We start from the raw sequence: 26,948 nt of genomic DNA on the forward strand, positions 1-26,948 counted from the left end.
CACACCAACCATGGGCTGGAGCCTCCCGTGGGTCACACTGACCATGGCTGGAGCCTCCCGTGGGTCACACCAACCATGGGCTGGAGTCTCCCGTGGGTCACACCAACCATGGGCTGGAGCCTCTCATGGGTCACACCAACCATGGGCTGGAGCCTCCCGTGGGTCACACCAACCATGGGCTGGAGCCTCTCATGGGTCACACCAACCATGGCTGGAGCCTCCCGTGGGTCACACCAACCATGGGCTGGAGCCTCCCGTGGGTCACACCAACCATGGGCTGGAGCCTCCCGTGGGTCACACCAACCATGGGCTGGAGTCTCCCGTGGGTCACACCGACCATGGGCTGGAGCCTCCCGTGGGTCACACCAACCATGGGCTGGAGCCTCCCGTGGGTCACACCAACCATGGGCTGGAGTCTCCCGTGGGTCACACCAACCATGGGCTGGAGTCTCCCGTGGGTCACACCAACCATGGGCTGGAGCCCCCCGTGGGTCACACTGACCACGGGTCACAGTGACCCCCTGGGACCGTCCTGGCACAGGTGACTCACGGGTCACACCACCCACGGGTCACAGTGACCCCCTGGGACTGTCCTGGCACAGGTGACTTGCAGGTCACACCAACCACGGGTCACACCGACCCCTGGGACCGTCCTGGCGCAGGTGACTCGGCCAGGACCCCCTGCTGGTTCCCACCCCCACCCCCACGAGCCAGCTCCCCGAGCACCCCGGTCTGTGACCCAAGAAGGGACATGGAGATGTGACACTAAGCTCCCCGCCATGGCGCCCGATCCACCTCCACAGCTCAGCTCGGTTGCCGAGCCGTGTTGGCGCCCCCATCAACAACGTGCACGGGGCTTGTGCGCTGGAACGCCAAACTCCAGCCATCGAGCTGCATTTCTGGTTCTCACGCTGGATGTGGCCTGAGAGGGAAAATTTCAATCCAAGTATCTTTTCTTACTCAAGTCGCTTTCACCGCCACAAACGTTGTCTGACGTTAGACTTTGAGAAGGTTGTAGCTTTGATTTTATGTCAGTATTTACCACGGTGCTATTAAATGAACACCTGGGGAAGCAAAGGCTGCTGTTCCGAGCCACGTCGGCCATCCCTTGGAGGGCAAGTGCGGGTTCATGTGCGGCAGGAGGGCGATGCTGGGAGGAGCGGAGCCACAGCTGCAATTTCCCCTAAACACGACCCAACCTCATGGGTAAGTGCTCATTACACCGAGCCCGTTGTTCCTAACGATTTCCTAACGACTTAATGCCCCTTGCGAACCTGCGGAGGTGGCTCCATCAGGCTGCACCCAGTGGCTCAAAGCATTTGTGAGAACCAAAGACATGCACTTAGAAGGATTTATTGTCTTACAAAGGAATAGAACAAAAGCAGCCCAAGAAAAGTGCTGATCCGTTGAAGATCCCTAAGGCACTGAGCAGGCTGAGCACCCCGGCACCGCGCCAGGTGCCCGCACGGTCCCACGCGAGGCCGGAGCCACCGTGGTGCCCTGGCGGTGGGACAGTGACGGCTGAGTGATGGAGCGGCTGAGGGACCTGGGGGTTCAGCTGGAGAACAGGAGCTGAGGGGAGACCTTCTGATCTCTGAACTGCCTGAAAGGAGCTTGGAGCCAGGGGGGTCGGGCTCTGCTCCCCAGGAACAAGCGCCAGGAGCAGAGGAAACGGCCTCAAGTTGCCCAGGGGAGGTTGAGGTTGGATGTGGGAACAATTTCTTCCCCAAAGGGCTGTGGGGCATTGGAACAGGCTGCCCAGGGCAGTGCTGGAGTCACCATCCCTGGAGGGCTGGACAGACGGACAGGAGGTTCTCAGGACAGGGGGCAGGGACAGGGGTGGGTTATGGCTGGACTCCATGACCTTAAAGGTCTTTTCCAACCAAAATGATCCTATGATTCTATGATCTTCTCTTTCTCCCTTTAATGCCGCCTTGTCAGGCAAGAAAAATGCCAGCGACCAAAGCCGAGGTGTGAACAGAACGGATCCAACGTGCCAGCGAAACCCCTTCGTTCCCAGCCCAGGCAAGAACAACTTTTCCAGTTCAGTTTGTATGGATCTCGAGCGGGGTTGTGGCGGGGGATCCGAGACAGGAGGGGACGTGTGCCTGGGGGGACGTGTGCCTGGGGGGACGTGTGCCTGGGGGGACGTGTGCCTGGGGAGGCACTGCCGAACCCTCCTGTGCGCGGACGCGGGCCGAGCTGCCACGGGACCGCCCCGGCCCCAGCGCCGCGCAGCTCTGCGGGAAAACCAGGGTCATTCGGTGTAGGGTTTGGGGTGGTTTTTGAGATTTCAGTTACAGATCGAAAACAAAAGGACTTTATTTCTAATCCTTCAACGCTCTGTGCCACCCGATGGCCGAGCAGAGGTGCAGAATTAGAAAGCGGGGGTCACTGCTCCCCCATCAATTCACCACGAGCACAACAGACCAGGGCGCGCGGCAGCGCTGGCTCACGGACCCGCTCGCGCTGCCGGGAGGACCCCGCGCTCGCCGGACGGGGACGGGGACGGGGACGGAAACGTGCCGGGATTAACTCCGCAGCTCCTCTCTTCACCGTTACCCGCTCCCTGCACGCACGCATCCCCCTCCGGCGCCGTGCGGGGTCACCGGCAGCACGGGCGGCTCCGGCGCGGGGACAGCGCCGCGGCAGAGAGGAGGAGAGGCTGAGGAGCGCAAACCCCTGTCCCACCTCTCCTCTTAATATTGCTTCATTTTAAAAAGGCCTTTGGATTAAAAGTGAATTCAGTGCTTTTCCATCAAAAAGACACAGATCAGTGACCTGACCGGGATGCGACAACGCGGGGCTGGAGGGGACCGGCGACCCTCGTGCTGTTTCGGGAGAGAAACGACGCCCAGAGCCTCGGTGAGACCCGGACACACCGCAACCCACCAAACGGCAGCTCGGCGGCTCCCTGGCCAGCCTGCGGCCGGTCCGCCCGCGGGAACGGGACCCGAACCGCTGCCTAACGCTTTAATTCCGATTCATCACGGGGACCATGTGTGAGCAGGGGCGGCGAGGGCGAGCGTCCCCCCGTGTCCGGCCGCGGGTGCGGTGCAGCCCCGCAGCTCGGCTGAGCACGCTGCGCCAAGCCGCCTGGCACCCGTGCGCACAGAGACCCGCCGGGGGCCGACGGGGAGGACCAACGGACACGCGTGCTCCTGTCCCTGCGCTTCATCAAACAGAAACCTACAGAAACGAGAGGCCTGACTGCCGGGGGCTGCTGGGGCACAGGAACCATCCCAAGAGCAGCGGGACCACGGGTGACACCTCTGCCCGTCACCGCCACCACGCGCGGTGACACCTCTGCCCGTCACCGCCACCACGCGCGGTGACAGCGAGGGGACAGCGCTTCCCAGCTCACTGGAAACGCCTCCACCAGGAGGTTCCTGCTGGTCCGGCAGCCCAGACACGCAACGCAGCTCAGCACGCGTGTGACCTCTGCTTTAGACCGAGCTGGGATCACTGGTACCGGGTACCGGGTTGGTTTAGTGATTCAAACTCTGGAATCCTACGGTTAGTACGGTTGCCTTTTTCAGTATTCACCAGGAGCAAACGGGGACACCAGGTCAGTGCCCTACTGGAGAGGCCAGGGCACGCACACCAGAGCTCCAGCCAATATTGCACAGCCCGGCCACAGCCCAGCGGCCGGGACGGGAAAGGCTGGGCCGACGTTAATGCCTTGCAGTGGGAAACGTTCCAGCTAAAACGTGAGCGACAGAGGTGACCCCGGGGGCTCCGTGCTCTGCCAGCGCTCAGCACAGGCACCTCGCTCTTGATTATCCCGTCCTCCTTCGTGCAGAGCAGACAAAGGGCTGCGGTTGAGCGGGGCTCGTCCCCCGCCTGGCGCAGAGCTCGGCAGGTGCCGGGGAGCGGGCTGCGCTGAACCCAACTACGACTCCAACACCATCTCTCCTAAAAGACTGAAAAAATATCTTTAAACAAAATAATGTGACATATTTACAGAATTCCTTAAGTGCAAACTCTTGTCACAATTCCTGCGGTTGAGCGCAGTTTAGACTCACTGTACAAGAAGGTGCTCTTTCTTCAATGAAAGAAGGACTGTACTCTCTATTCCTGATTCAGTAACGTGTCTCTTGTGCAAGGCAGTAAATTTCCTGTTTCTTCCCAACGTAATTCCGAAAGCAAACCCCAAACGGAGCCGTGCTCCCCCGCGCCCGGCCCGTTACCGCACGACGAGGCAGGACACGCAGAGCTTGGAGGGCCCGATGCAGTCATCATGGCAGAAGGCGCCGCAGCCCTTGCACATGATCATGGCTTTCAACCTGCAGTAACATTTGGAGGGGGGATCCTCGGCGCCGCCGTCCTCCGCGAAGGCCTGGCCGGGGATGGGCTGCCCGTGGCCGCCGGAGCCGGCGGGGATGGCGGTGACGGTGACGGAGAAGGACATGACGTTGGCCATGCTGCTGGCCAGCTGGTTGCAGTCGGCCAGCCCCGTCATGAGCGAGCCCTGGCTCACGTCCGGCCCGGTGGACACGTTGATGGTGCCGCTGTAACTGGGCGCCAGGAGCTGCGCCGCCGCGGTCCCCGGCAGCTTCGGCGGCTGCGCGGGGTCCGGGGACGGGGCGGCGGCACCGAAACGCTCGGGGTTGCTCGGCGTCTTCCCCCGCATCGCCTGTGCCACTTGCTCCTGGGCGGCGTGCAGGAAATCCCGTGCCAGCGCGGTGCCGTCCAAGGCCTGCCCGTTCTCCCTGCCCGCCGCTGCTTGCTGAGAGGCGGCCGCGGCCGTCGCTGCCCCCTTTTTAGCGAGGGGGCTGTAATCCGGGGAACTTGTGCTGCGTGACACCTGCTCTTTTTCACACTGGCCAGAGCGCTGGGGCTCCTCCTTTACACTGACCTGCTCCCGTTCATCACCGGTGCTCTCGTCATCCTCGTCCCCTTCGTCGCTGCTGCTGCGGCCGCCCGGCCCCTCGTGTTCCCCAAACTCTGCTTTCGGGCCGTCAGCGGGGCTGTTCAGACACACGCGGCTGTCGGGGTTCAAGAAGCCTCTCCTCAAACTCTCCGAGCCCCGGCCGTAGGTGGAGATGTTGAGCAGGTAATGCCCAGACATGGCGGGCTTGGACGTCCTCCTGCCCACGAACCCCAGCACCAGCCTCTGGCTGGGGGAGCCGGTTTCCACCTGGAAGCCCGAGCGAGGGAGGCTCAGCTGGGACGGCTGAAGGACGGGCAACAAATTCTGCCTCTGGACCCTCTTGATGAGGGTCTGCAGGATCTGCTCCTGCGTGGCTTTGCTGAGCGCCTCGTGGCACGGGTGCTGGTCCGGACCCGGCTCCTTTCCCGGGGGTGGCGGAAAGGTCCGTGGGATGTGCGGCAGGGGCCTGTTCTGGCACAAGAGCTTCCCGAGCTGCTGGGGGGCACAACTCGATTGTCTGTCCCCGCCCTCGGCTCCGGCGCCGTTCCCGGCTGCACTGGGTGCTGCTGCCGCTACCCTTTTTTCTTCGTGAGAAGCTAGCGGGACGGTTTTCATCTCTGCTTTGGTGAGAGGTTTGGGCAGGATTTGCTCCAGAGGGACGTTCTTGCCTTGCAGAAGCTGCGTGACCAAAGGGTTGTTGGCAGGAATGCTGGAGCTGGGTTTTGGGAGGGTCGCACTTGAGCTTGAACTTGTGTGAGTTTTAAGGCTTGGTGCTGCTGACGCAGCGTTGGAGGGGGGGACAGACGTGACCAGAGCCCCGGCCTGGGCTCCCGAGCTGGCGGCTGTTCGTGAGGACACCACGGGGGATGGGCATGTGCTTTTGGAGACATCCGAGCTGCTCCCTCCCACGGCCGCGGGTGCCACCTTGGTTACGTTGGTGTCGGCGCTGGCCGTGGACGCCGCGATGCCGAGCGCTCCATCCCTGAGGGCTGGTGCCCCGCAGCCCTGGCCCGGGGCACACGGGGCCTTCTCCGGCCCGTCCCCGCCACCAGCACGCGAGGAGCCTGGAGCCGCGTCCGCAGCCGCGCTGGGGGCGCCCTGCCCGGTGCTGCCCGCGGTCTCTAGCGCCGATGCGGAGGAGGACGAGGAGCCGGCGCGTGTGGCGGGAGCTGCGGGCTGCAGCGCGGGGGTCTGCTGTAGTTGTGCTCTAGGACTGCGCGGGGCTGCCTGCTCCGCGGCCTGGGTCTCCATGTGCGTGGGGGTCCCTGCGCAGTGGGGAAGAAACCTTCCCGAACCTCCCCCGCTTCCAGTTCCTGCCAGTTCCAGTGCTCTTCCTCCAGCTCCCGCCTGGCCGGCTCCCCCGGTTGCTGCGCTGCTCTGGTCTGCTCCGCCGCCCGGAGGGGCCCCCCCGCCGCCCGGCCCAGGCCCCGGCACAGCCCCCCCGGCCGAGGCGGCGGCGGCGGCGGCTGCTCGCTGGGCCCGGGCCTGCTGGGCCTTGGCCTTGATGTCGGCCAAGGTTCTGGCCCCTCTGCGGCCCGGACTGGGGAGCGAGAGCGGGAAACGTGCCCTGGGAGAGACCTGGCCCGCGGGAAATGGCATCGGGGAGATCCTGGACACGGGGATCTGCAACAGAGGAGAAGAGCACAGCTGAGACACGGCCAACAGCGCGCGACTCGAGGATCTACGTGTTCGCGGTTTAGCCCTAGAGAAACCCCCCTGAGACCCCCCCGGCCCCGCTGAGCCGGATCCCACAGCCACGTGCGATCTCCCGCTGCCCCTCACGCTGCTCTGAACCCCATCATCCCTTATTCCAAGCTCCACCCTTTACTCCTATGTCATTTATATCCTTTTCAACAGCCTATATTCTGCTCCATTTTGCGTTGCTTTGCTACCCCTGCGTGGCTATACCTTCTCCTCAGTATCTCTATACAAAGTAATACTAATCTATCATCTGTAGGTGAGACGCCAATATTTGAGCCCTACGCCACGTCCTCCGCCCCCTCGGGGTTCGGTTCCCTCGCTGTACGTTTGTTCTCCCTGGAACGCCAGAGCTGAGAACTGGGCACTCGGGTTCGTGCTCTTGTCTCCACTGCAAAGGTGTCCGCGAGTCTGTTCTAAGGGCACATTAGTGTCCGTCTGTCCGCAACACCCGCTGCCTCCTCATTAACCAGGTCACCACTCGCTGGCTTCTGAGGGCTGACAGGTCTTCTACCTTACAGGAGAGACTATTTTCAATCGCCCTTAAATTCGCTCTATGATTAAATTAAATCCCATTTTTATTACACTGAGGGTCAAACGTTCTTCCTGCACTGTATTTCAGTTCTCTTTTATTGACAGTTTTCCCCCAGTTCTGTGTCACTGTTATTAATGCTTTCCTCCCTTCCCGCTGTACTTACTAACACAGTGACAACAACAAACTGTTCTTAAAACACCGTGTTTGTGTTCTTCCTACTCTAAAAGAATCTTAACCAGAGAGATGAATTCCTAGGACGTACGGAAGCAGAGGAATCCCGCAGTTTTCCATTGACAACTTCTGCCCCAGAGCAGGGAGCGGAACGCTCACCAGGGCAAATTCTGGTAGGAAATCGCAGGCCTCATCCTGCAGAAACCAACCGGTCCGTCCGTCCAGCACCCGTGACCGCGCAAACCCGTTCTGCTCCGGCTCACGCGGCCACTGTCACCGCTCGGTGCCACCTGTGCTCGCGTGACCTCCGCACCACTTTCCGGGAGGGCCCGTAACGCCCGCCTCGAGCGGCTCGTTGTTCCTTTCCCTTCCTATCGAGGTCTCGCTAGGACTCAGCAGCGAAACAGAGATGTTCCCTACAGGAGCCTGCTGGTCCGGCACCACGCTGCGTTCAGCTCTGGAACCAGGACTGTGCTATTGCTACGTGCTCTTTTTTTGAACACAGGTAAATAATTAGGTTTGTGGACGGGGTACAACAGAGGAAGCTGCTGGGAGCGTCCGTGCCGGGCCTGTTTGCTCGTGCGCCGCTGGGGACGCTGGCACGGCTGCGCGGGTCTGTTACCCACAGCTCCGCCGCCTCCGGCGAGAACTCCCTGCCACACCAGCCCTGGGCTTCTGCACAGCTCTGAGCTTCCACCCAGATCTTTTACCACATGCACGTGTACAGGGGAGACTCAGAGCCGGCGGCTTCCCCTTAGCAAAGAGCTGAGCTTTTACACCTTGGCATTGAATATTTCCATCACTCTAATAGGCAGGGAAGGCAATTACCAACGTAACCGGAGCTGACGGCGCATTTCTGCGCGAGCACCGCCCGCACGGCCGCGCCTCGGGGCGTCCCTCCAGGTCTCTCACCTTGAGCGGGGGCACGCGCGGCCCGGCGGTGCCGGCGGCGGGAAAGGGCTGCGGCTGGCTGCGAAACGCCGGCGCCGGCGGGCAGCTCTCCGAGACACGCGGCTTCTTCTCGGGAGTGCTCACAGCGTCCTCGCAGCTCTCTGCCTTCCTCTTAGGGGCCTCAACGCTGACCTCCATGTCCTCGCTGCCAGGGGACGCCTTCTCCGGTGCTTCTGGACTTTTCACGTTCGCTGCCGCTTCACCCGCGCCGGGGCTCTTTGGTTTGCTCGGAGCCGAAGCCGAGGTGCTGCCCGGCTCCCTGGCTGGCGCTGCCTGGGCTGCCACGTGCCTTCTGTCTCCTTCTGCCTTCTGGCCACCGGCGGCCGGGGGTTTCTCTTCAACGGCTTCTCCTTGGACCTTCTCTTGCCCAGGGCCAGTGTGGCCGTTGGGCTTCGCCGCGCTCCCAGCCGGGGACCCCGAGGCCGCCACGGCTCCGGCTGCTCTGGGCTGCGGGTCCTCCCCGCTCTCCTCTGCTCCTCCTCTGGCGGCTGCTGCTTCCTGGGCCGCCGGTGCTTTAGGCTCTGTGGGCGCAGCCGTCTCCGCGCGGGCCGGGGCCAGGGCCGGGGCCGGGGCCGGTGGGGCTGTCGTGCATTTTGGCTGCTCGGCCGCGGGACGTTCGGGCTCCTCCTCGGCAGGGCTGGTGTTCGCTGTCAGCCTCTTGGACTCTTCGGGACTTAGTCCAGAACTGTCAATAAAGCCAGAATTTTCATTTTGTAAAACATTATTGCAAAAAACAGAGAGAGGGTTCCATGTACCACACCCACAAGAAATGTCTCACACTCCTAATTCTACACCATGATCTTTGAAAACCTTCTGTACTGTTAGCACCTCCACATGAAACACAATTTAACAGCGAAGCTTAAAACAAACTGAATGAGATACACGGAACACAGGTTCACTCCAGTCCTCTGACCGGATACAAAGCTCCCAGGTCGCAAACCACACGAATTGGGCCAGCAGTCAATATTCCCTTTAGGAACCACCGGGACGCGTCTGTGCAGCACGGGACACCCCGCACAGCCGGCGCCGGCGCTCCCGGGGGGACACGTGCAGACAGGGACACCGAGAGGGGTCCCCAGCAACACGGCTGGTGCCAGAACCGCTGGCCCTGAGCTCAGCACCCACGCTGCTGCCACCCGGCGCAGGGCCCATGTTACTCATCTCGATTTGGGAAAGAAAAGAACAAGCTGGGAATCTAATGGCCATCTGCTGTAGGACTGACATCATCCACCCCCTTAACGTACTATCAAATCTGAACATGAACCCACAGTCTGACGAAGCCAGACTGATGAACCTACAGGACTCACTTCTACCAGACAAGCTCTTAGGAGCCAGAGGGAACTGAAGTTCTGCGTTGTGCACGTCACCTCAACGCTGTCCTGTTGTCCCCTGTCCCCCTAAAGCTTCGAGCCTGCGGCTGTCACCTTGCAGCTGCCACCAGCGAGCTCCAGGTGTTCCCATGGCGGTTTCAGCGCTGGGAGGAGCGGGTGAGGCACCAAGCGCAGCTCTTGGGTAACGCCTGCAGGGCCCTGCGCTCCAGCCCTGCGTCCCTTCACGCGGCACCGCAGCTCCGTACACACTCGTGTACACACACACACGTGTACACACACACACGTGTACACACACACACGTGTACACACACACACATGTACACACACACACGTGTACACACACGTGTACACACACTCGTGTACACACACTCGTGTACACACACACGTGTACACACACACACGTACACACACACACGTGTACACACACACGTGTACACACACACACGTGTACACACACACGTGTACACACACACGTGTACACACACACATGTACACACACATACACGTGTACACACACATACACGTGTACACACACACACACGTGTACACACACGTGTACACACACATACACGTGTACACACACACACACGTGTACACACACGTGTACACACGTGTACACACACACGTGTACACACACACACGTGCACACACGTGTACACACACACGTGTACACACACACACGTGTACACACACACATATGTACACACACACACGTGTACACACACACACGTGTACACACACACACGTGTACACACACACATATGTACACACACACACGTGTACACACACACATATGTACACACACACATATGTACACACACATACACGTGTACACACACACATATGTACACACACACACGTGTACCCACACCCCCACACCAGCCAGAGCGCCAGCGGTCAGACCACGGAATGGTAAAACCAGGGCCTGAAACAGTCCAAATGCTGTGAAAACATCACAGCTGAAAGGGAGTGAAACGGGCTGAGCGCCCAAGGGCGAGCGGAGCCGTTCAGCACCAGGACGCAGGACCAAGCCCCTCTTAGTTATTCATACGCGTCCGTTCGCTCTCAGGTTTCTGAGTATATACATTTGCACAGAAACCTGAACAGCTCTGCAGAGCGGGATGGGAGCGTTTTGAAGCACAAAGGAAAGAGCGGCATGAGAGGCTGGCAGACGTGGGAGCTCAGCGCAGGCTGTGTCTGACAGAAGGTGCGGGAAGCACAGGAGATTTTCGGCAGGAGGTGATGGCTGCAAGGGACAGGACGGCACGCTCGGGCAGCGCAGCCCTTGTCTCTGGAACCCGACACCCGGAGAACGGCCGGAGCGGCTCCAGGTGTCACAGGACGGGGTGGAGGGGGCGCGGATGGAAATCTAAAGGACGCCCTCACCGGAGGGAACCAGCGCTGCCCGCCCTGGGGAAAGGGTTAGAAACCGCGACAGCGAACACATCGCTCTGACCGGGATCCCTCGGCACCTTCTCGGCTCCGTGGCAGCGGGATGGAGCCAGAGACCTGCGCCGGCTTGCTGGGCTGGGGAGGAGGAGTTTCCGGAGGGACAGCACACGACAAACGCAGCGCCAGCTCCGTCTGCACAGGCAGTGCTGGCAGCCTCACCTCTGACCGTAGTAGCTCTCAAAGAAATGCTCCTTCCACAGCTCCACCTTCTTCTCCTTTTCTATTTCTTGCCGTATTCTCAGCTGCATTTCTGGTGTGAACTCACCTGCAAAAGGCAACACAGGGTATCTTCAGAACTCCGGATAAAAGGGATCAGGAGAAGCGCAGGAGCCCTCAGGCTTGCGCTGTCTCCCGGGAGGCCCCTGCGCAGCGGGTGACGCCGCGGCCCTGCCCGCGGGACTCGGCGTTTCCCCCGAGCCGCAGGAGCTGCTCTGCCACCCGCTCCTTGTGCTGCACGGGCCACAGCTTCACGTGCCACTGTCACAAACCACGGAACCGGGCTGGCTGGAAAACGCCTTTGATCATGGAGCCCACCTGTCAACCCCACACTGTCACAGGTCCCCTCCCCGCCAGCGTCCGCTCTGCTGCCAACAGACGCGTTCTGTGAAATAGCGCCTATTCAGTGAATACAGATCTACACTCAGGACACACGTCGTAGGTGCGCATGCGCTATGCGAGTGCCATTTCCCAAAGGAGCTGAAGATACTACTAAAGAAATGGTAAAGAAATCATAGAATCATTTTGTTTGGAAAACCCCCAAAGATCGTGGAGTCCACCCCTTCCCCAGCCCCATCCCTGCCCCATGTCCTGGGAACCTCATGTCCGTCTGTCCAACCCTCCAGCGATGGTGACTCCAGCACTGCCCCATGTCCTGGGAACCTCATGTCCGTCTGTCCAACCCCCCAGGGATGGTGACTCCAGCACTGCCCCATGTCCTGGGAACCTCAGCCCGTCTGTCCAACCCCCCAGGGATGGTGACTCCAGCACTGCCCCCTGTCCTGGGAACCTCAGCCCGTCTGTCCAACCCTCCCTCCTTCTAAGAAGCATTCAAGAGAAAGCACCAACTGACGGTGGTCAGAACCAGGAGCGGTTTTAACAGCGGAGCAGCTCCGACCGCTGAGCACAGACACCCGGCACCCACACAACATGAAGGGTTATCCCTCCAGGATACGTGTGCTATGGAAAAGCCGCTGAGAGTCAATCACCGGGGCACGGGAAATGGTTAATTCCTTCCTCAAGTGACTCCTGAAGGGCAGAGGAGCAAGAACACGTGCCCAGGTGACTTGGCTGGTGACAAAGTGTGTTACTCTGGGAATAGCACTTCTCTCCTGAGCTCAGTGAGCTACACTGAGCTACCTCAACTTGAGAACAACAGCTTTCCTGCCATTTCAGCAGGATTTTAAGTGCATTTTTCCTTCTTTTCTCATTTCTACCAGAGAGTTTTTCCCCATGTTAAGTTGAAAAGAGAACTCCTTACTGCAGGCCTCTGTGTCCACAGGATCAGACAGCTCTAAACCGCGTTTAACCTCACGGCCGCGCTGCCACCGCTGCGCTCGCCCAGTGACTCACCGCGGCGCCCAGCCCGCACCCCGAGCCTCCCCCGCACCCCCCGAGCCCCGAGCAGCGAGAGCCCCGCAGCGGCCTGCTCCGCGCTCCGGGGCAGCCTCACCTTCCGACAGCCTCTCCTTCCAGCCCTGCGCGGCCGACGTGAAGAACTCGTTGTTGAGCGCAGAGCCACTCAGCTTCATCAGACCGTCCGCCCCGACCTGCGACACGCGGCAAACAGAAAGGTGTTAGCGGGCTGGAAAGACAAACGTCACATGTTGTCCCACGGGACCTGAAAATGAGCGGGAGTCCCAACACGGCCACAAATCCCTCTGGGATCTGCCTTTAACCCACTCAGAAGAAAATAAACAGCCTTGTTGAGCCTGTGCTTAAGCCAAGTCTGGGATTCAGGAGGCCATGGTAAATTCTCCTCATCATAGAATCAGAGAATCATTTTGGTTGGAAAAGACCTTTAAGACCATCAAGTCCAACCGTTAAGCTCACGCTGCCAAGGCCAGCACGTCCTGAGAACCTCCTGTCCGTCTGTCCAGCCCTGCAGGGATGGTGACTCCAGCACTGCCCTGGGCAGCCTGTTCCAATGCCCCACAGCCCTTTGGGAAGACGTTATTCCTGATATTCAGCCCAGCTCTCCAGAGTCCGAGACGTCACCTGAGCCACCACCCGGAGCAGCAGCAGACGGGAAAAGCACGTGAAGGAAAAGGAAGGACAGAAAAGATAGCGTAGAAAAGTAACTTGAAATGTCTATGACCGTATTCGTGCCGATCCAGGACAAACGAAGCTCAAAAGCCATTCTGTCCTCAGGAGCTGGTTCAGCAAAGAGGGCACTCAAGCTGCAGAGTGGGGCACAAACGAGCAAGCGCGAGGCTCGGAGCGGAACGCAGCGTGGGGAAACGACAACCGCGGATGAAACACGGATGAGGTTTGCTGTGCTCTTTATCTCTTTACCCCACAGAAGTCGACGTGGAATTTCACCACCAGAGACACAAACGCACGCGTATCATTCAGAAAGCCACAAAAATCTGCAGTGGGCAAAACTGCTGTGCCATAAATAATAAATGTGAACAAACGAGCGAACGGCAGCTGCTCAGCCGCAGGACACAGCGGTTCCACGGGGAGACCTGCGCAGCGAACGCGCAGCGGTGCGGGGCTGCAAAGAGCAGCACCGCCGCTCTCCCGAGGCAGCGTTCGCCGGGCAGCGTCCAAGCGGTGGGAGCAGCTCCCGGGAGCTTTGTTAAAGAGCTCTCCGGGTTTGGGTTAGGAGCGCCCGCTATGGGGATACACAAAACCAGAGATCTCTTTTCTAGTCCAGAGCTCTACTGATGGGCTACAGGGCGCAGAATCCACCGCTCATGGGTGCTGCCCGCTCCACGTGCCAGGGACAGAACCGGGGACAGAACCGGGGACAGAACTGGGGACAGAACTGGGGACAGAACCAGGGACAGAACCGGGGACAGAACCGGGGACAGAACTGGGGACAGAACTGGGGACAGAACTGGGGACAGAACCAGGGACAGAACCGGGGACAGAACCGGGGACAGAACTGGGGACAGAACTGGGGACAGAACCAGGGACAGAACTGGGGACAGAACCAGGGACAGAACCGGGGACAGAACCGGGGACAGAACTGGGGACAGAACCAGGGACAGAACCAGGGACAGAACTGGGGACAGAACTGGGGACAGAACTGCTGCAGGGTGTGGGGACAGAACCGGGGACAGAACTGCCGCAGGGTGTGGGGACAGAACCGGGGACAGAACTGGGGAGAGAACCAGCACAGGGTGTTGGGGATGGAACTGGGGACAGAACTGGGGACAGAACTGGGGACAGAACTGGGGACAGAACTGGGGAGAGAACCAGCACAGGGTGCTGGGACAGAACCGGGGACAGAACTGGGGACAGAACCAGCACAGGGTGTTGGGGATGGAACTGGGGACAGAACTGGGGACGGAACTGGGGACAGAACTGGGGACAGAACTGGGGACAGAACTGGGGACAGAACCAGCACAGGGTGTTGGGGACGGAACTGGGGACAGAACTGGGGACGGAACTGGGGACAGAACTGGGGACAGAACTGGGGACAGAACTGGGGACAGAACCAGCACAGGGTGCTGGGGATGGAACTGGGGACAGAACCGGGGACAGAACTGCCGCAGGGTACAGGGACAGAACCGGGGACAGAACCAGCACAGGGTGCTGGGGACAGAACCGGGGACAGAACCAGCACAGGGTGCTGGGGACAGAACCAGGGACAGAACTGCCGCAGGGCGCGGGGACAGAACCGGGGACAGAACCAGCACAGGGTGCTGGGGACAGAACCGGGGACAGAACTGCCGCAGGGTACAGGGACAAAACTGGGGACAGAACCAGCACAGGGTGCTGGGGACAGAACCGGGGATGGAACCAGGGGCAGAACCAGCACAGGGTGCTGGGGACAGAACTGGGGACAGAACCGGGGACAGAACCGGGGACAGAACCAGCACAGGGTACAGGGACAGAACTGGGGACAGAACCGGGGACAGAACCGGGGACAGAACCAGCACAGGGTACAGGGACAGAACTGGGGACAGAACCGGGGCAGAACCAGCACAGGGTGCTGGGGACAGAACTGGGGACAGAACCAGCACAGGGTACAGGGACAGAACTGGGGACAGAACCGGAGCAGAACCAGCACAGGGTGCTGGGGACAGAACTGGGGACAGAACCAGCACAGGGTACAGGGACAGAACTGGGGACAGAACCGGGGCAGAACCAGCACAGGGTGCTGGGGACAGAACTGGGGACAGAACCAGCACAGGGTACAGGGACAGAACTGGGGACAGAACCGGGCGCAGAACCAGCACAGGGTGCTGGGGACAGAACCGGTGACAGAACCGGGGCAGAGCCAGCGCGGGCGCTGTGTCCGGCAGAGCCGCCTCCCGTGCCCCAGCAGCGGCGCCGGCTCAGCTCGGCCGCCGCCCAGCACAACCACAGCCGGGCCGTTCCCAACCGGCACGCCCAGCACCTTCAGCTCCTCTCCTCCCGACCACGGCAAAGCGCGATGCTTTCTAAAGCACCTGACGTGGTGAGCTGCTCCACAGATTTACTACAGCAGAACGTTAAATCTGTCCTCTCTGGTGCCAAGAAATAGTATTTAGTTAGTCAAAAGTTGTTCTCAGTCCAACTCCCATTCAATGTAAGGACAATGAAACTTGGAAGTCAGGACACAAGTGCCTTGCCATCTGCTGTGACGTTCTTGCCAGTAAACTCCAGCTGCAAAGTCCATCACGTGGTATTTTGACACATACCTAGTTATTACAAAGGCCACGGGACTTATAAAACAATTCCTTCAAATATTCCTTGGCTCAGCCCTGGACTGACAAGCCCCTGAAGAATGCTGATTGAAGACTGGAGCTGAAGAGACGACACGAAACATTAGAAGCCTCCCAGCTCCAAAGGAGCGGGATGTGTTTGCAAAGCCCCCCTGTGCCGTGGAGCCCGGCGCTGCTGCCAGGCCCGACTCGCTGCCGACGCTCGCGGAGAACCAGAGCAGCAGTGCCGAGGCGGAGGTGCCTGCACGGAGCAGGACGCCCGCGCTGGAAGTGCCTGCGCCTGACCTGTGTCCCGGCACAGCCCAGGGCGAGGGGGCAACCGAGCGCCTGGAGGTCGGGACTCGCTTCATCGCGTCCTGAAGCCGACACCTGGATCCGGGCACAGGCTCCTGGACCAACTGGGTTTCCACTCCGTGAGAGGAGCTGAGGCACCAGCTGAGATGCAGAGCCCTGGAGGCGCCCGAGGTTGTGAACAAATCCAGCACACAGAAAGTGTCTTCGAGGGACCTGCAGATCTGAGACAGGACATGCCGAACCTTTCCATCTGGAGTGGCATCTTGAAGCCAGCTTTGATGCCTAAGGGACATTTCAGGCACACCCCCAGGCACATTGTCAAGCCTGTGGGCACAATGCCGGGGCTCCGAACCCGCCGTGCTGGAGACACCGCAACACACGGGAAGGGCAAAGGAAGGACGCGTCCTTGTTCTGGATACAGCTCTTCTGGAACCGAGCATGAGGAGAATGAAATTCACTTCCTCAGCTGAGTGTTTTTACCTCCTTTTACATGCAAGTGCTACACTTGTCCTTGTCTCTCAGCGCCTTCCGCAAGCTGCTGAAGGGAACTGCTGCAGGGTGCCATTGCTTCAGGCTGTTCTTTCATGTGCTCCTTTGGCTGGAATTCATCCGATCCAGCTGAGCTGGAATAACTGGCTCTCCAATAGACGCCTGAGCTGTTCCTTCAGCGCTGCAGGCCCAGTCCTTACCCCTCGTCACTCAGTTCATTGTTCCCGTTGTCACCGTTCAGTGAAGAGCTCGTGAAAACCTTCGCTGCTCCTCCTGTGCCATCCCGGAGCGCAACAACTCATTCCTGCTTTTCTGCTTGTCCAGACCTGTCCCTTCACACACAGAGATCTTGGACAGACAAGCCACAAAACCAAGCTGCCCTCGGGGCTGACCCTGCACGTCTGGAGCCTTCTGTCTAGCGTGTGTCGGGACAGGACACGGGTGCTCTGGAGCAGCTCAGGTCTCCTTGGCAACCTGGGCACGCAATAGAAAGCGCATTCGGATTTCGCGTTACCAAATCCCAACGCGGCAGCAGCTACACCAGGTCCCGAGGACCGAGAACGCTGGAACCAAACGGCCGCGGCGGTTCAGGCGTTGGGTGGGGAGGCACCGGGCTGAAAGCTGCGGGGTTAGTGCTGCACCGAGGAGCCTGGGGAGGACGGAGAGGACGATGGTGACAACGCTGCGTCCCCGCCACTCCTGGCTGTGCCCAGCTCTGGTGCAACAGAAACACAGCTCTCGCCGGAGCTGGGAATACTGAGCTGCTCAAAGGGACAAAGCCACCGGTTATCAAACCTGAATCCTTTCCTGGTAGCAGCAAATACCCGAATGAATTACTGAGGAATTTTCCCATGTTTTTTACACTGTGCAGAGAAGAAAAGGTGTAAGCCACGAGACACAAAGCCAGGCCTGCCGTACCTGCCGGTCCACCTCGGGCAGCAGCAGCAGCAGGCGCTGCTGGCACTCGGCGGGCAGCACCGAGAACGTGTGCTTGTTGATGAGCGCCCGCAGGTTGGTGTTCACCAGGATGGAGTCCGGAGTCTCCACGTCGATCTCCGCACACTTGGTCCTCTTCAGCTGCCCTGCAATGAACACAGCGGTCAGCAACGCCCGACCGGGCAGGTCACGGCCTCCCCGGCACGCACGGCACCCGAGGGTTTCAAAGCGCCGCCGCAGCCGCCCATTTCAATCCTGGACTCGAAACACACGTTTTACCTTCGCACACACAGTTAAAAACCAAATGCGAGAGGTCCCTTCCAGCACAGAAAATGTCCATACCCAACCTATCGCATCCCCTGTCAGTTCACTTCTGTGGGAACCTGGCTGCCTGGGGACGGGTACAGAGGCTTTCTCAGAGGGTTCTAGAGCTGCTTTTAGCTCCACCGATTTGCTATTTTAAGCCTCCAGTTGAGGTCAGTTTGTTCCTTGGGATTTCTTTTTGGACTTTCCTACTTTGTTCTCAGAATTCATCAGCTCGTTGTGCTTGCGTAGAAAGCACGAGAGCAGACAAACGGCACACACGTGCCACTGCTCTCCCCGCGGCTGTGCCGCAAAGGCAGCACGCCCAGCACCAGCCCTGCGGCTGCAGCCAGCGCCGGGTGCGTGCTGCAGACTCACAGAAGGATCATGCAGAGAGCACCTGTGCCGTGTGCTTTACTTCCTTCGGGGCACCCCCTGCCTGGTGCTGGCAAAACCCCATGTGTTTCGAAGCTGAGGCTGAAGAGCGCTATTAGCAGAACGGGTGGTATTCAGACAGACCGCTCGCCCTGGCCGCAGGGATGACAGCAATTGTTTTTAAGGTAACGGTACCTAACAAAATAAATGTTGCATTAGAGGCAGCTTGCACTATTAGAAGTGACTCAGAAAATGGCTCAGCAGGTTTATAATCTACTGAAGGTACAGAATTTCCACAGGTAGGAACCCCTGATAAGGAATAAGAAGAGGCTCAATTGCATCTTTGCATATGTAGGGTTTGAATTGTTGATCCCAATTCACGCTGCATACTAGCAGCACCTTCCAGAGCTGTCCAGAAGCCACTTTAGCAATGGAATTAATGACGCATTTGACTCAATTTTGCTGCTTAGGCTTTTGTTTGTTATCAGAGCAACCAAATCTGTGCCAGCAGAACAACTCTTACTTGCGTGGAGCCTGTCGGATCTCTGGAACGGCTTCTTCCCCAGCCCTGGCAAGGAGTTTTCCAGCTTCACAGAGGGAGAGGAGCTGGAGGTGGAGTTGTGAGGGCTGCTCGACCGCCCATCCGGCTGCTTTGCGTCCCAAGCTGCGCAGGAAATGCAGACGGTTAAACACGGGGATGGACACGGAAATCTGCCCAGAGACAGCTGCTCGCACCGGAACACAGGTTGGCGCGCGGCTCCCACCCCTCGCTCCGGGCGCTGCCACCAGGGACCAACGGCCATCCCACTCACGCTTTGAGTCTGTTCCCCAGTCAGTCCCATCTTATTTCCAGCAATGGTCTCGTTAAACCTCCCTTTCACGGGCAGCTTTAGTTTCTGTCATTGTTCACCGTCAGAAAAAAACCTCTTCATACTTTCTATGTGCTTTCTAAATTCGAACCTACTATTGTCGCCCCTGTTCTTTCAGACCGCCCTCGGTAATTCGTGCTCCTCTTTCAAATACTCCAGAGATATTTCCACGTCCTCCCCAAAGTCACTGCTTAGCCAAACCGCAGATTGCAGCACCGTGGTTTCTCCGTAGGAATCACCGCCACCCACGTCTCTTTCGTAGGGCGGTGTTTTCCTGCGCTCAGACGGACGAGAACACGAGCCGCTCTTCCCTCCGCTCTCCTTGGGCTTAGCGTGACCACGGGTACTCACTCAGGTGTGGAAAGTCCTGGAGTCCCAGCCCCCAAGAGAAACTCCCTGGTACATGTGATGGAGCCACAAAGCAGCTGAATGCTGGCTCCAATTAACGAGCGGCACTAATCACTGCCTTCGCCCAGCCCGTGCCAGCTCTGTCCTCCATCTGCCTCCCTTGCTCTGCCTGGGTCCTTCTCCTTCTTGCACTGGCCGCTCCACTTCGGAGCCAACGCCTCCCTGACCCGTGCAGTCACTGCCGTGTCACAGTATCGCTGGCTCTCCGCTTGTAGGTTTCATTTACTTTTCCACCTCGCTATATCCCGCTGTGCAGCTGTGAGCTGTTCCCATCGCTCTCACACGGCCAGGAGGGGAAAAGGGACTCCCTGGGTGCTCACAAAACCACACAGACACCGCTCACGATGCAGCTTTTACAGAGACCACTGTCCAGCCTAAGTGGGGCTGTATGAACACACACCGCTCCTGCCCTAAGCCAGACCTACGAGCCACAGCCAAAGCCGGGGAGCACGGTTCCCTGAAAGCACCCGTGAAATGAGCTCCATCCGTCATTTCCGTCCGTCCCGCACAACCCCTCAGGCAGCAGAGCTCCCCAGGCTGGGCGACGGCGTGGGGAGACATCGGCTCTTTGGGGAGGACGGGCCGAGAAGGTGGTCTCTACCCACACGGGCCCACGGGGCCCCACGAGCTGAACCCAAGGTCCTGGGGAGCCCACCCTATCCTTACAAAGCCTCTCTCTACCAGCTCACAGAGTCACAGGATGGCAGGGGTTGAAGGGCCCTGGAAAGCTCATCCAGTGCAATCCCCCCATGGAGCAGGAACACCCAGCTGAGGTTCCACAGGAAGGGGTCCAGGGGGTTTGAATGTCTGCAGAGAAGGAGACTCCACAACCTCCCTGGGCAGCCTGGGCCAGGCTCTGACACCCTCACCCCCAACAAGTTTCTTCTCATCTTTCAGTGGAACCTCCTGTGTTCCAGTTTGCACCCATTGCCCCTTGTCCTGTCACTGGTTGTCACCCAGAAGAGCCTGGCTCCATCCTCCTGACACTGCCCCTTTCCATATTGATCCCCAGGAATGAGTCCCCCCTCAGTCTCCTCTTCTCCAGCTCCCTCAGCCTTTCCTCACACGGGAGATGCTCCACTCCACTCCATTCCAGACATGAAGACTGTGGGAGATTCTTTACAACTAAGAAAGGCCAACGTTGCACCCCAAAGGGCACAAGCACATCTTAGGGCTGAAATTCAAACTATCAGGAAGATATTGACCATTTTCCCCTTGCCCTTTTTGAAAGGGTCTGAACTACAAATCTGCCTGGGAACATCAGGAAACCTCGGCAGCTCTTCAGTCCTCACTCTGCTGTTCGACGATGCACGAAGTCCCAGACAAACGTGCCTGTTCCGTAACCCTGTGTATGTCTGACCAGATGTTACCAGATACATTCCACGGTGGATAGACCAGGAAATCTTGGGTTTAAACCCAAGGAAGCAAGAAAAGATTCTGATTAGAGGCTAAGAAAAACTTGGTAAGGATGAAGCTAATAAAGCAGGAGGGGCAGGACTTGCTGGGAGTTTTGGTCTTTGCATCAACAGCTTCTCTTGGAACACACGGAGGAGAACACCCGGTTTCTGCTGGCTCTGTCATTTCCCAACCCAATCATTGCATTTCAGCCAGACATTCACACCACTGCGTGAAGAATAACCAAGAGCAACGTCTTTTTCCTGCCGGTACTGTCCTACTGCTGCCGTAGAGTCCTCTGGCTGCTTCCACACCAGCAAACAGCCGGGTGACATGGGGCACCCCTGGCCCCGAGAACAGGGGTCCAGTGCGGCCGTGGCCACGTCCTGGTGCTTTCCGTGTCACGGCGGGGTTGGGCACGCTCAGACCGCCCGCAGGGAACCACGTCTGGCCGGAGCTGGACGCGGGCCGTGCCCAGCGATGCCGCAGAACGGACTGACCGAGCGCCACCTCTTGCGCCCGGTCCCGCGGCAATGGGTAACGGAGCAGAGACGCAGCTCTGCCCTCCCCGCACGCCGCTGCTCCTCGTCTGAGCACAGGCTCGGGGGCTGAAGGACCGGCTGCTCAGAGCGGGGAGGAGCTGTGGGGCTCAGTTCGGTAAGAGAACGGTTCCCTATTACCCATCTTCACCAAAAAGTCATTTTTAAGGAGACTGAAAACAGCTGAGGATTTGGGATTGGAGGCGTAATTCATTGTGATCTGGCTGCTTTCTCTCCCTCTGTGCGGGTGTCACAGCCACCGGTGTCGTCCGCTCCCTCCGCGAGAGAACACCCGACAGGAGCCCTTCAGAGAGGTTCTGGCTGCGTCTCCTCCACGCTCACATTTTCACGAGCATCGTCCTCCTGAGATGAACCAGGACCAGTCGAGTACATCAAGGGTGGATGATGGAAAAGAGGGTAATTGCTGAGAGGGAGGGAATTTCCATCTCAGAAGTGTCTGAGTTTGACAGATAGCGCAGCATTTTACCCACCGTAACCAGTGCAGCAGATGGGCAATAAGAGCTTCGGAAGCAGACACAGCTTCACCAGCCGGGGCCTGTGCGCGTTGCAGGGGAACAGAGCGGGGTCAGGACTGCGAAGCAGAGGAGGAGGTCATTGCCTTCTGGAAGCCAGGCCGCCTTTCCTCTTGTACGCACCACCACTGCTCCGGCTGCAAACCACGCGTACCGGCCCTGCCTGCCTAAACCCTGCGTCCTTCTCAGGTGCCAACAGCCCCGTCCCCATCACAGCGGCACGAGGATGCAGCGGCCAGGAACGGCTGAGTGAACAAAGAAACACAAAGTGATGTACAAAAAGAACTCCCCTGACCTTACAGACATAGTGTTGGGCCCCAAAATAGGAAATGACACCTCGGAAAGAGTCTTGGGATCTCAACAGTTGTAGGAAAACGCCTGCTTTTGGTGGGGTCAACAAAAGCAAAGTGAACATTAGGAACTGTTAAGAAAAGATGAACAAAATATAACCCTGGAATCGCAGGTTGGGAGTGACCTCAAGGATCACCCAGCCCAACCTTCTTTGGCAAAGCCCGGTCTGGCCAAGCTGGCCCAGCCCTGTCCAGCCGAATCCTCAACGTGTCCAGCGCTGGGAAATCCACAGCGTCCCTGGGGAGCCCATTCCAGTGGCTGATTATTCTCATCATGACAAACTTTCCTTTGGTATACAGAACAGCAAAATGGTGCTAAACAGATTCAGAATGCACCTGCACCCTGAATACCGTGTACAGTTTTCATTCTCGACTGCAAAAATAAGAGAGCTTTCCACATGAGGAATGAGATTGTATGGTACGGTTCTTCAGGCTGAAACAGAGATGTTTCACAAGCGGCAAAATTGTTGAACAAACGCTAGTTGTTCATTGCCTGTTTGATAATTAGAAGGAAACAAATAGAAGCAGAAGGAGCCCGGCTCAAAACAAACAAAACCGAGTAGTTTTTACAGTGTGGCGTTTGCCACAAGGCACCAACAAAGTCAACGTGGCCACTCCCCAGGCCAGGCAAACCCACTGAGGAACATCCCACCCGGCACAAGCGATCCCGAGCCCCTCCTGCCTGGGAGGTCCCCGAGCGCTACTGCACCCCTGCTCCGCTTTTACAGCCTCCCAGCGCACGGGCCGCGGCGGCGCTGGAGACAGGGCGTCCGACGGCACCGCCCCCGCTCTGGCTCCGACACCACCACGATCCAAAGCAAACCGGTGTTCGGTGACCTGGGGGACGGCACAAGAGCCGCTGCTGGTAACGGTTTCGGATTGATAGAATAACGATGGTGTCAGCCCACAGAGCCGTTGACCTGCACGACACAAAACCCAGTCCGTACAAACATGGAGCTTTGTTCAGCTTGGAGGAGACTGAGAGGGGAGCTCATCGCGGTGACAGCTTCCTCACAGGGGTGCAGGCACCAAACTCTTCCCTGTGACAGTGACAGAGCCCAGGGAGCGGCAGCAGATGTGCCAGGGAGGGTCAGTGGGACATGAGGCAAAGGTTCTTCCCCAGAGGTGCTGGACACTGAACAGGCTCCCAGGGAGGGGTCACGGCCCAACCTGACAGTGTTCAAGAAGAGACTGGACAGGGTCCTCAGACACACGGGGTGACCTGTGGGGTGTCCTGTGCAGGGACAGACGTTGGACTCCATGATCCTGTGGGTCCCTCCAGCTCAGGACATTCTGTGGTTCTCTGGGGGCTTTCAGGTCAGAACACACACCTTGGGAACAGGACGTGAAACCACGCTGCGCAGCGAGACGCCGCTTCGGAAAAAAAGAAGTACTAAGAAAAGCACCACCTAACGTGCTTTGCCAGGGGAAGTACCTGAGCACAGCGTCCAGGCGGCTCCCAGGGAGGTCATTTGTCACAGAAACAGCTTTTAACCAGACAGTGGCACAACAAGATCTCCTCAGGATCTGTTCTTAACTGAATGCATTGCTAATGAGACCAAAGCTGGGAAAACAGAAGCTAGACTCTCAGAAACAAAAAGAACACCATGCGAGAAGAGCGCTTTCTTCTCTCATCCCCTCAGAACAAAACGGGTGGGTTGAAGAGGACGACAGGCCAAGAAAGCACCGGAGCCTCACCGCACGTACCAGACTTTGCGGGTGCGGAGTCAGCGGCCGCCTTGACGGCCTTGAGCAGGGCGTGCTGGCTGGGCATGGCGGCACGGCATTGCTGCTGCTGCTGCTGCTGCTGCTGCTGCTGCTGCTGCTGCTGCTTCTGCTGCTGCTTCTGCTGCTGCTGCTTCTGCTGCTGCTTCAGGGCCTGCGGGGCAGACAGGAGAACGTGACCAAGGGGAGTGCAAAATACCCTCGGCAACCATTAGCACACAGCACACACCGCTTGTTGTACGGCAACCGGTAGCTGGGTTCTGATTCTAACTACGTCAAGAGTTCAAAACTCATGAAGCACGTTCCGCTTGGGTAGGACGCTGATCCTGCCTGTTTAATGCACCAGCGGACACATCTCCTACCTTTGCGTCTACAGCAAAAAGTTAATGGCTGCAGAGCATCTTACGTTGTGTCATTTCATGAAAATAATGACCCCTAGAGAACGCAAAGGATTCCACATCTGGAGTTGGTCCAAGAATAAATATACGAATAACTTCAAAGTGAAAGTACCATGTGTAATTCATTTCCGTCTCCTAGAGAAGCAAGTAGCAACTTAACCAAAAACCTTCAATGGAAACACCACCCATTAGGAAGGACTTCTTAAGTTAAGAGAGTAACAAGGACTAAAACACCAAAGGGAAGAAAAGAAATCCTTTGTTTCCGCAAAGACTGTGGATGCGAGCGTGCCGCAGCCCGACGGGCGCGGGGCTGAGCCGGGAAGGCCCAGCTCGGTTCATCTGCAGCGTTTCCCAAAGTGCCCGTCTGCAAACGCTCAGCTCCAGAGCCAGGTAAGCCTAACAGCACCATACATCACGACAGGTCGAGCACACCCTGGACTTTCAAAATGGGAAGTAATGGCAAATATTATGCTGCGTATACACAAATGAGTGGGACTGTTAACTAGAGATCATCAGTATCTTGAAATAATAATAATAACAATAATAATTAAAGCAACAATGATAATCCTAATGACAACAATAATAGTAGAGTTACAACAAGGAGAGAGAATAAAAATACGCATGAACCTGCGGAATCTGCCACAGGAGGAGAACAAAGACTGAGCTCCCGTTTGTAGAGACACAAATGAGGGAGACCGGCCACAACAGGACACCGATGGGAACGGACACGCTAGATCCCTGCCTTCCAGTTTATTACAGAATAATATTACACAGCTACCACAGCCTTAAAGCGATGAAAACAACATCGGCCAATCTGAAGCCCAGCAACACTGAAATCAGTAAGGGGAAGAATCCTCTGCAGTGCACAACGAACCCTGTTCTTGAGACCAGGGCTGAAAAGAGACCTGGCGTTCCTACGAATAACAAAAATCCATCGGCAAGTTCAAGCGAGGTTTTACAAATCCCTTCTGGTCTGGAGATGAACTGCGGACAAAGCGAATGCCAAGAACGCACCAGAAGGCAGAGGTGACCAGCACACTCCGGGGCTGGGTGAATCCCATGGCTGCACTGTGCAAATCACATATTCAAGGTTCGGTGCGTTCAGCTCGCCCATTCTGTTTGCCATCCAATTGCTGCATTTTTCTCGGCCCAGGTAAAACAATCCTGCTGTTGCTGGGTGTCACCGCAGCTGTCACTGCGCAGCGGTGCCCGTGCCGGGGTGGCTGAGGCACGTGTGGGAGGACAGGGAACAACCCTTCAGTAGACACCGCTTATAAACCGCGTCAGCTTCGCACTTACGCTCTCTGCTATAAGCATTTGGGGGGTTTTGGTGTCACCACCAGACTGGCCTCGTGGGGACAAACCTTCTCCTTTCTCCTCAGACCCCTCCACTTATGGTTGTTGATCCTCGTCTTGCTACACCCTCCACCATTTGTACAGAACGCCAGGGTGCTCTCTCCCTCCATAACTTCATGGTGACCCAGTGCTCAGGATGGCCGGGCTGAGCCCAGCTGTGTTCTCAGCACACGCTACCAGGTAACCCGGGTCGCACACATCATTACAAATAGGAAAGCTTTCTTTAATTCTTGTCCCACTCAGTATCTTTCCCCTACTACTCATACCATTGCCGTCTCCTTCCTGCTATCTGGATTTGTTCATTTTGCCTACTTCTCACAACTTTTCCTGCCGACAGTGGCTCCTGTGTTTAGGAAGAGGAGGAAGATGTGTTGTCTGGTCAAAACGGCAGAATTCCGCTGAACTAAAATTAAGCAACGGCTTTGGCCGCGGGTTGTTCCTAACTGGTCCCAAGGCAGCGCACACCTCGGGAGGCAGGTAGGTTAGAACGACCGAACGCTTACGGTGTTCTTTGGCAACACCTTTTCTCCCTGTGTGCCTGGAAGGCGAATAATCCACGGTGCTACAACCTGCTGCTCTTCTCTGGGCCACCAGAGCTGAGCTCGGGGAGCAGAGCGGCCGTGATGGAAGGCGCCCACCGCCACCACCAGCTCTTTGCCCTGCGGAGAAGCATCGAGTACCAACGGGTTCGCTACGCAGACACCACGGCCTCCACGTGGCTCCACATTTCTCTCTCAGGCTTCCTGCCTTTTTTTCCCCAAACTAATGATACTACCAGTGAAACCGAGAATTTTGGAACTCACTGGCTGTGAGATACCTCGTGACACGTAGAGGCAGCGCCAGAACAAGGGTGCTCAGTCAGCAGACATCTCGGGGTAAGAAAGGCGGGGGTGGAGGGGGGACAGAGCAGAGAGGGAGGGAATGAACAGAAAGGGGGGGAGGCGGGTGGGAGCAGCATGGGGAGTTCAGAGATGGAAACCAGAAAACTGACCGGCACGGAAGGACAGAGGCTGGGAGGAGAGAAGATGATGGAGTGAAGCTGGGAATGGAGCGGGGCTGGGAATGGAGTGGGGTTGGGAATGGAGCGGGGCTG

General features: G+C 58.1%; 1 protein-coding gene across 1 annotated transcript in view; it reads right to left on the minus strand.

Moving 5' to 3' along the window:
* Window positions 1-1,338: 1,338 nt before the first annotated feature.
* ASXL2 (ASXL transcriptional regulator 2) overlaps window positions 1,339-26,948 on the minus strand; it is a 100,099-nt gene continuing 74,489 nt past the window's right edge. Inside the window, exons 6-13 of the mRNA XM_071807223.1 lie at window positions 24,084-24,255; window positions 18,806-18,946; window positions 17,587-17,750; window positions 12,681-12,777; window positions 11,171-11,276; window positions 8,190-8,913; window positions 2,141-6,496; window positions 1,339-2,108 (exon numbers count right to left, since the gene is read on the minus strand). Coding sequence (XP_071663324.1) covers window positions 4,187-6,496; window positions 8,190-8,913; window positions 11,171-11,276; window positions 12,681-12,777; window positions 17,587-17,750; window positions 18,806-18,946; window positions 24,084-24,255 — 3,714 coding nt within the window. The 3' untranslated portion in view covers window positions 1,339-2,108; window positions 2,141-4,186. The remainder of the gene's footprint in view (window positions 2,109-2,140; window positions 6,497-8,189; window positions 8,914-11,170; window positions 11,277-12,680; window positions 12,778-17,586; window positions 17,751-18,805; window positions 18,947-24,083; window positions 24,256-26,948) is intronic.

The sequence above is a fragment of the Patagioenas fasciata genome, chromosome 3 (assembly GCF_037038585.1).
Source record: "Patagioenas fasciata isolate bPatFas1 chromosome 3, bPatFas1.hap1, whole genome shotgun sequence".
Taxonomy (NCBI): Eukaryota; Metazoa; Chordata; class Aves; order Columbiformes; family Columbidae; genus Patagioenas; species Patagioenas fasciata.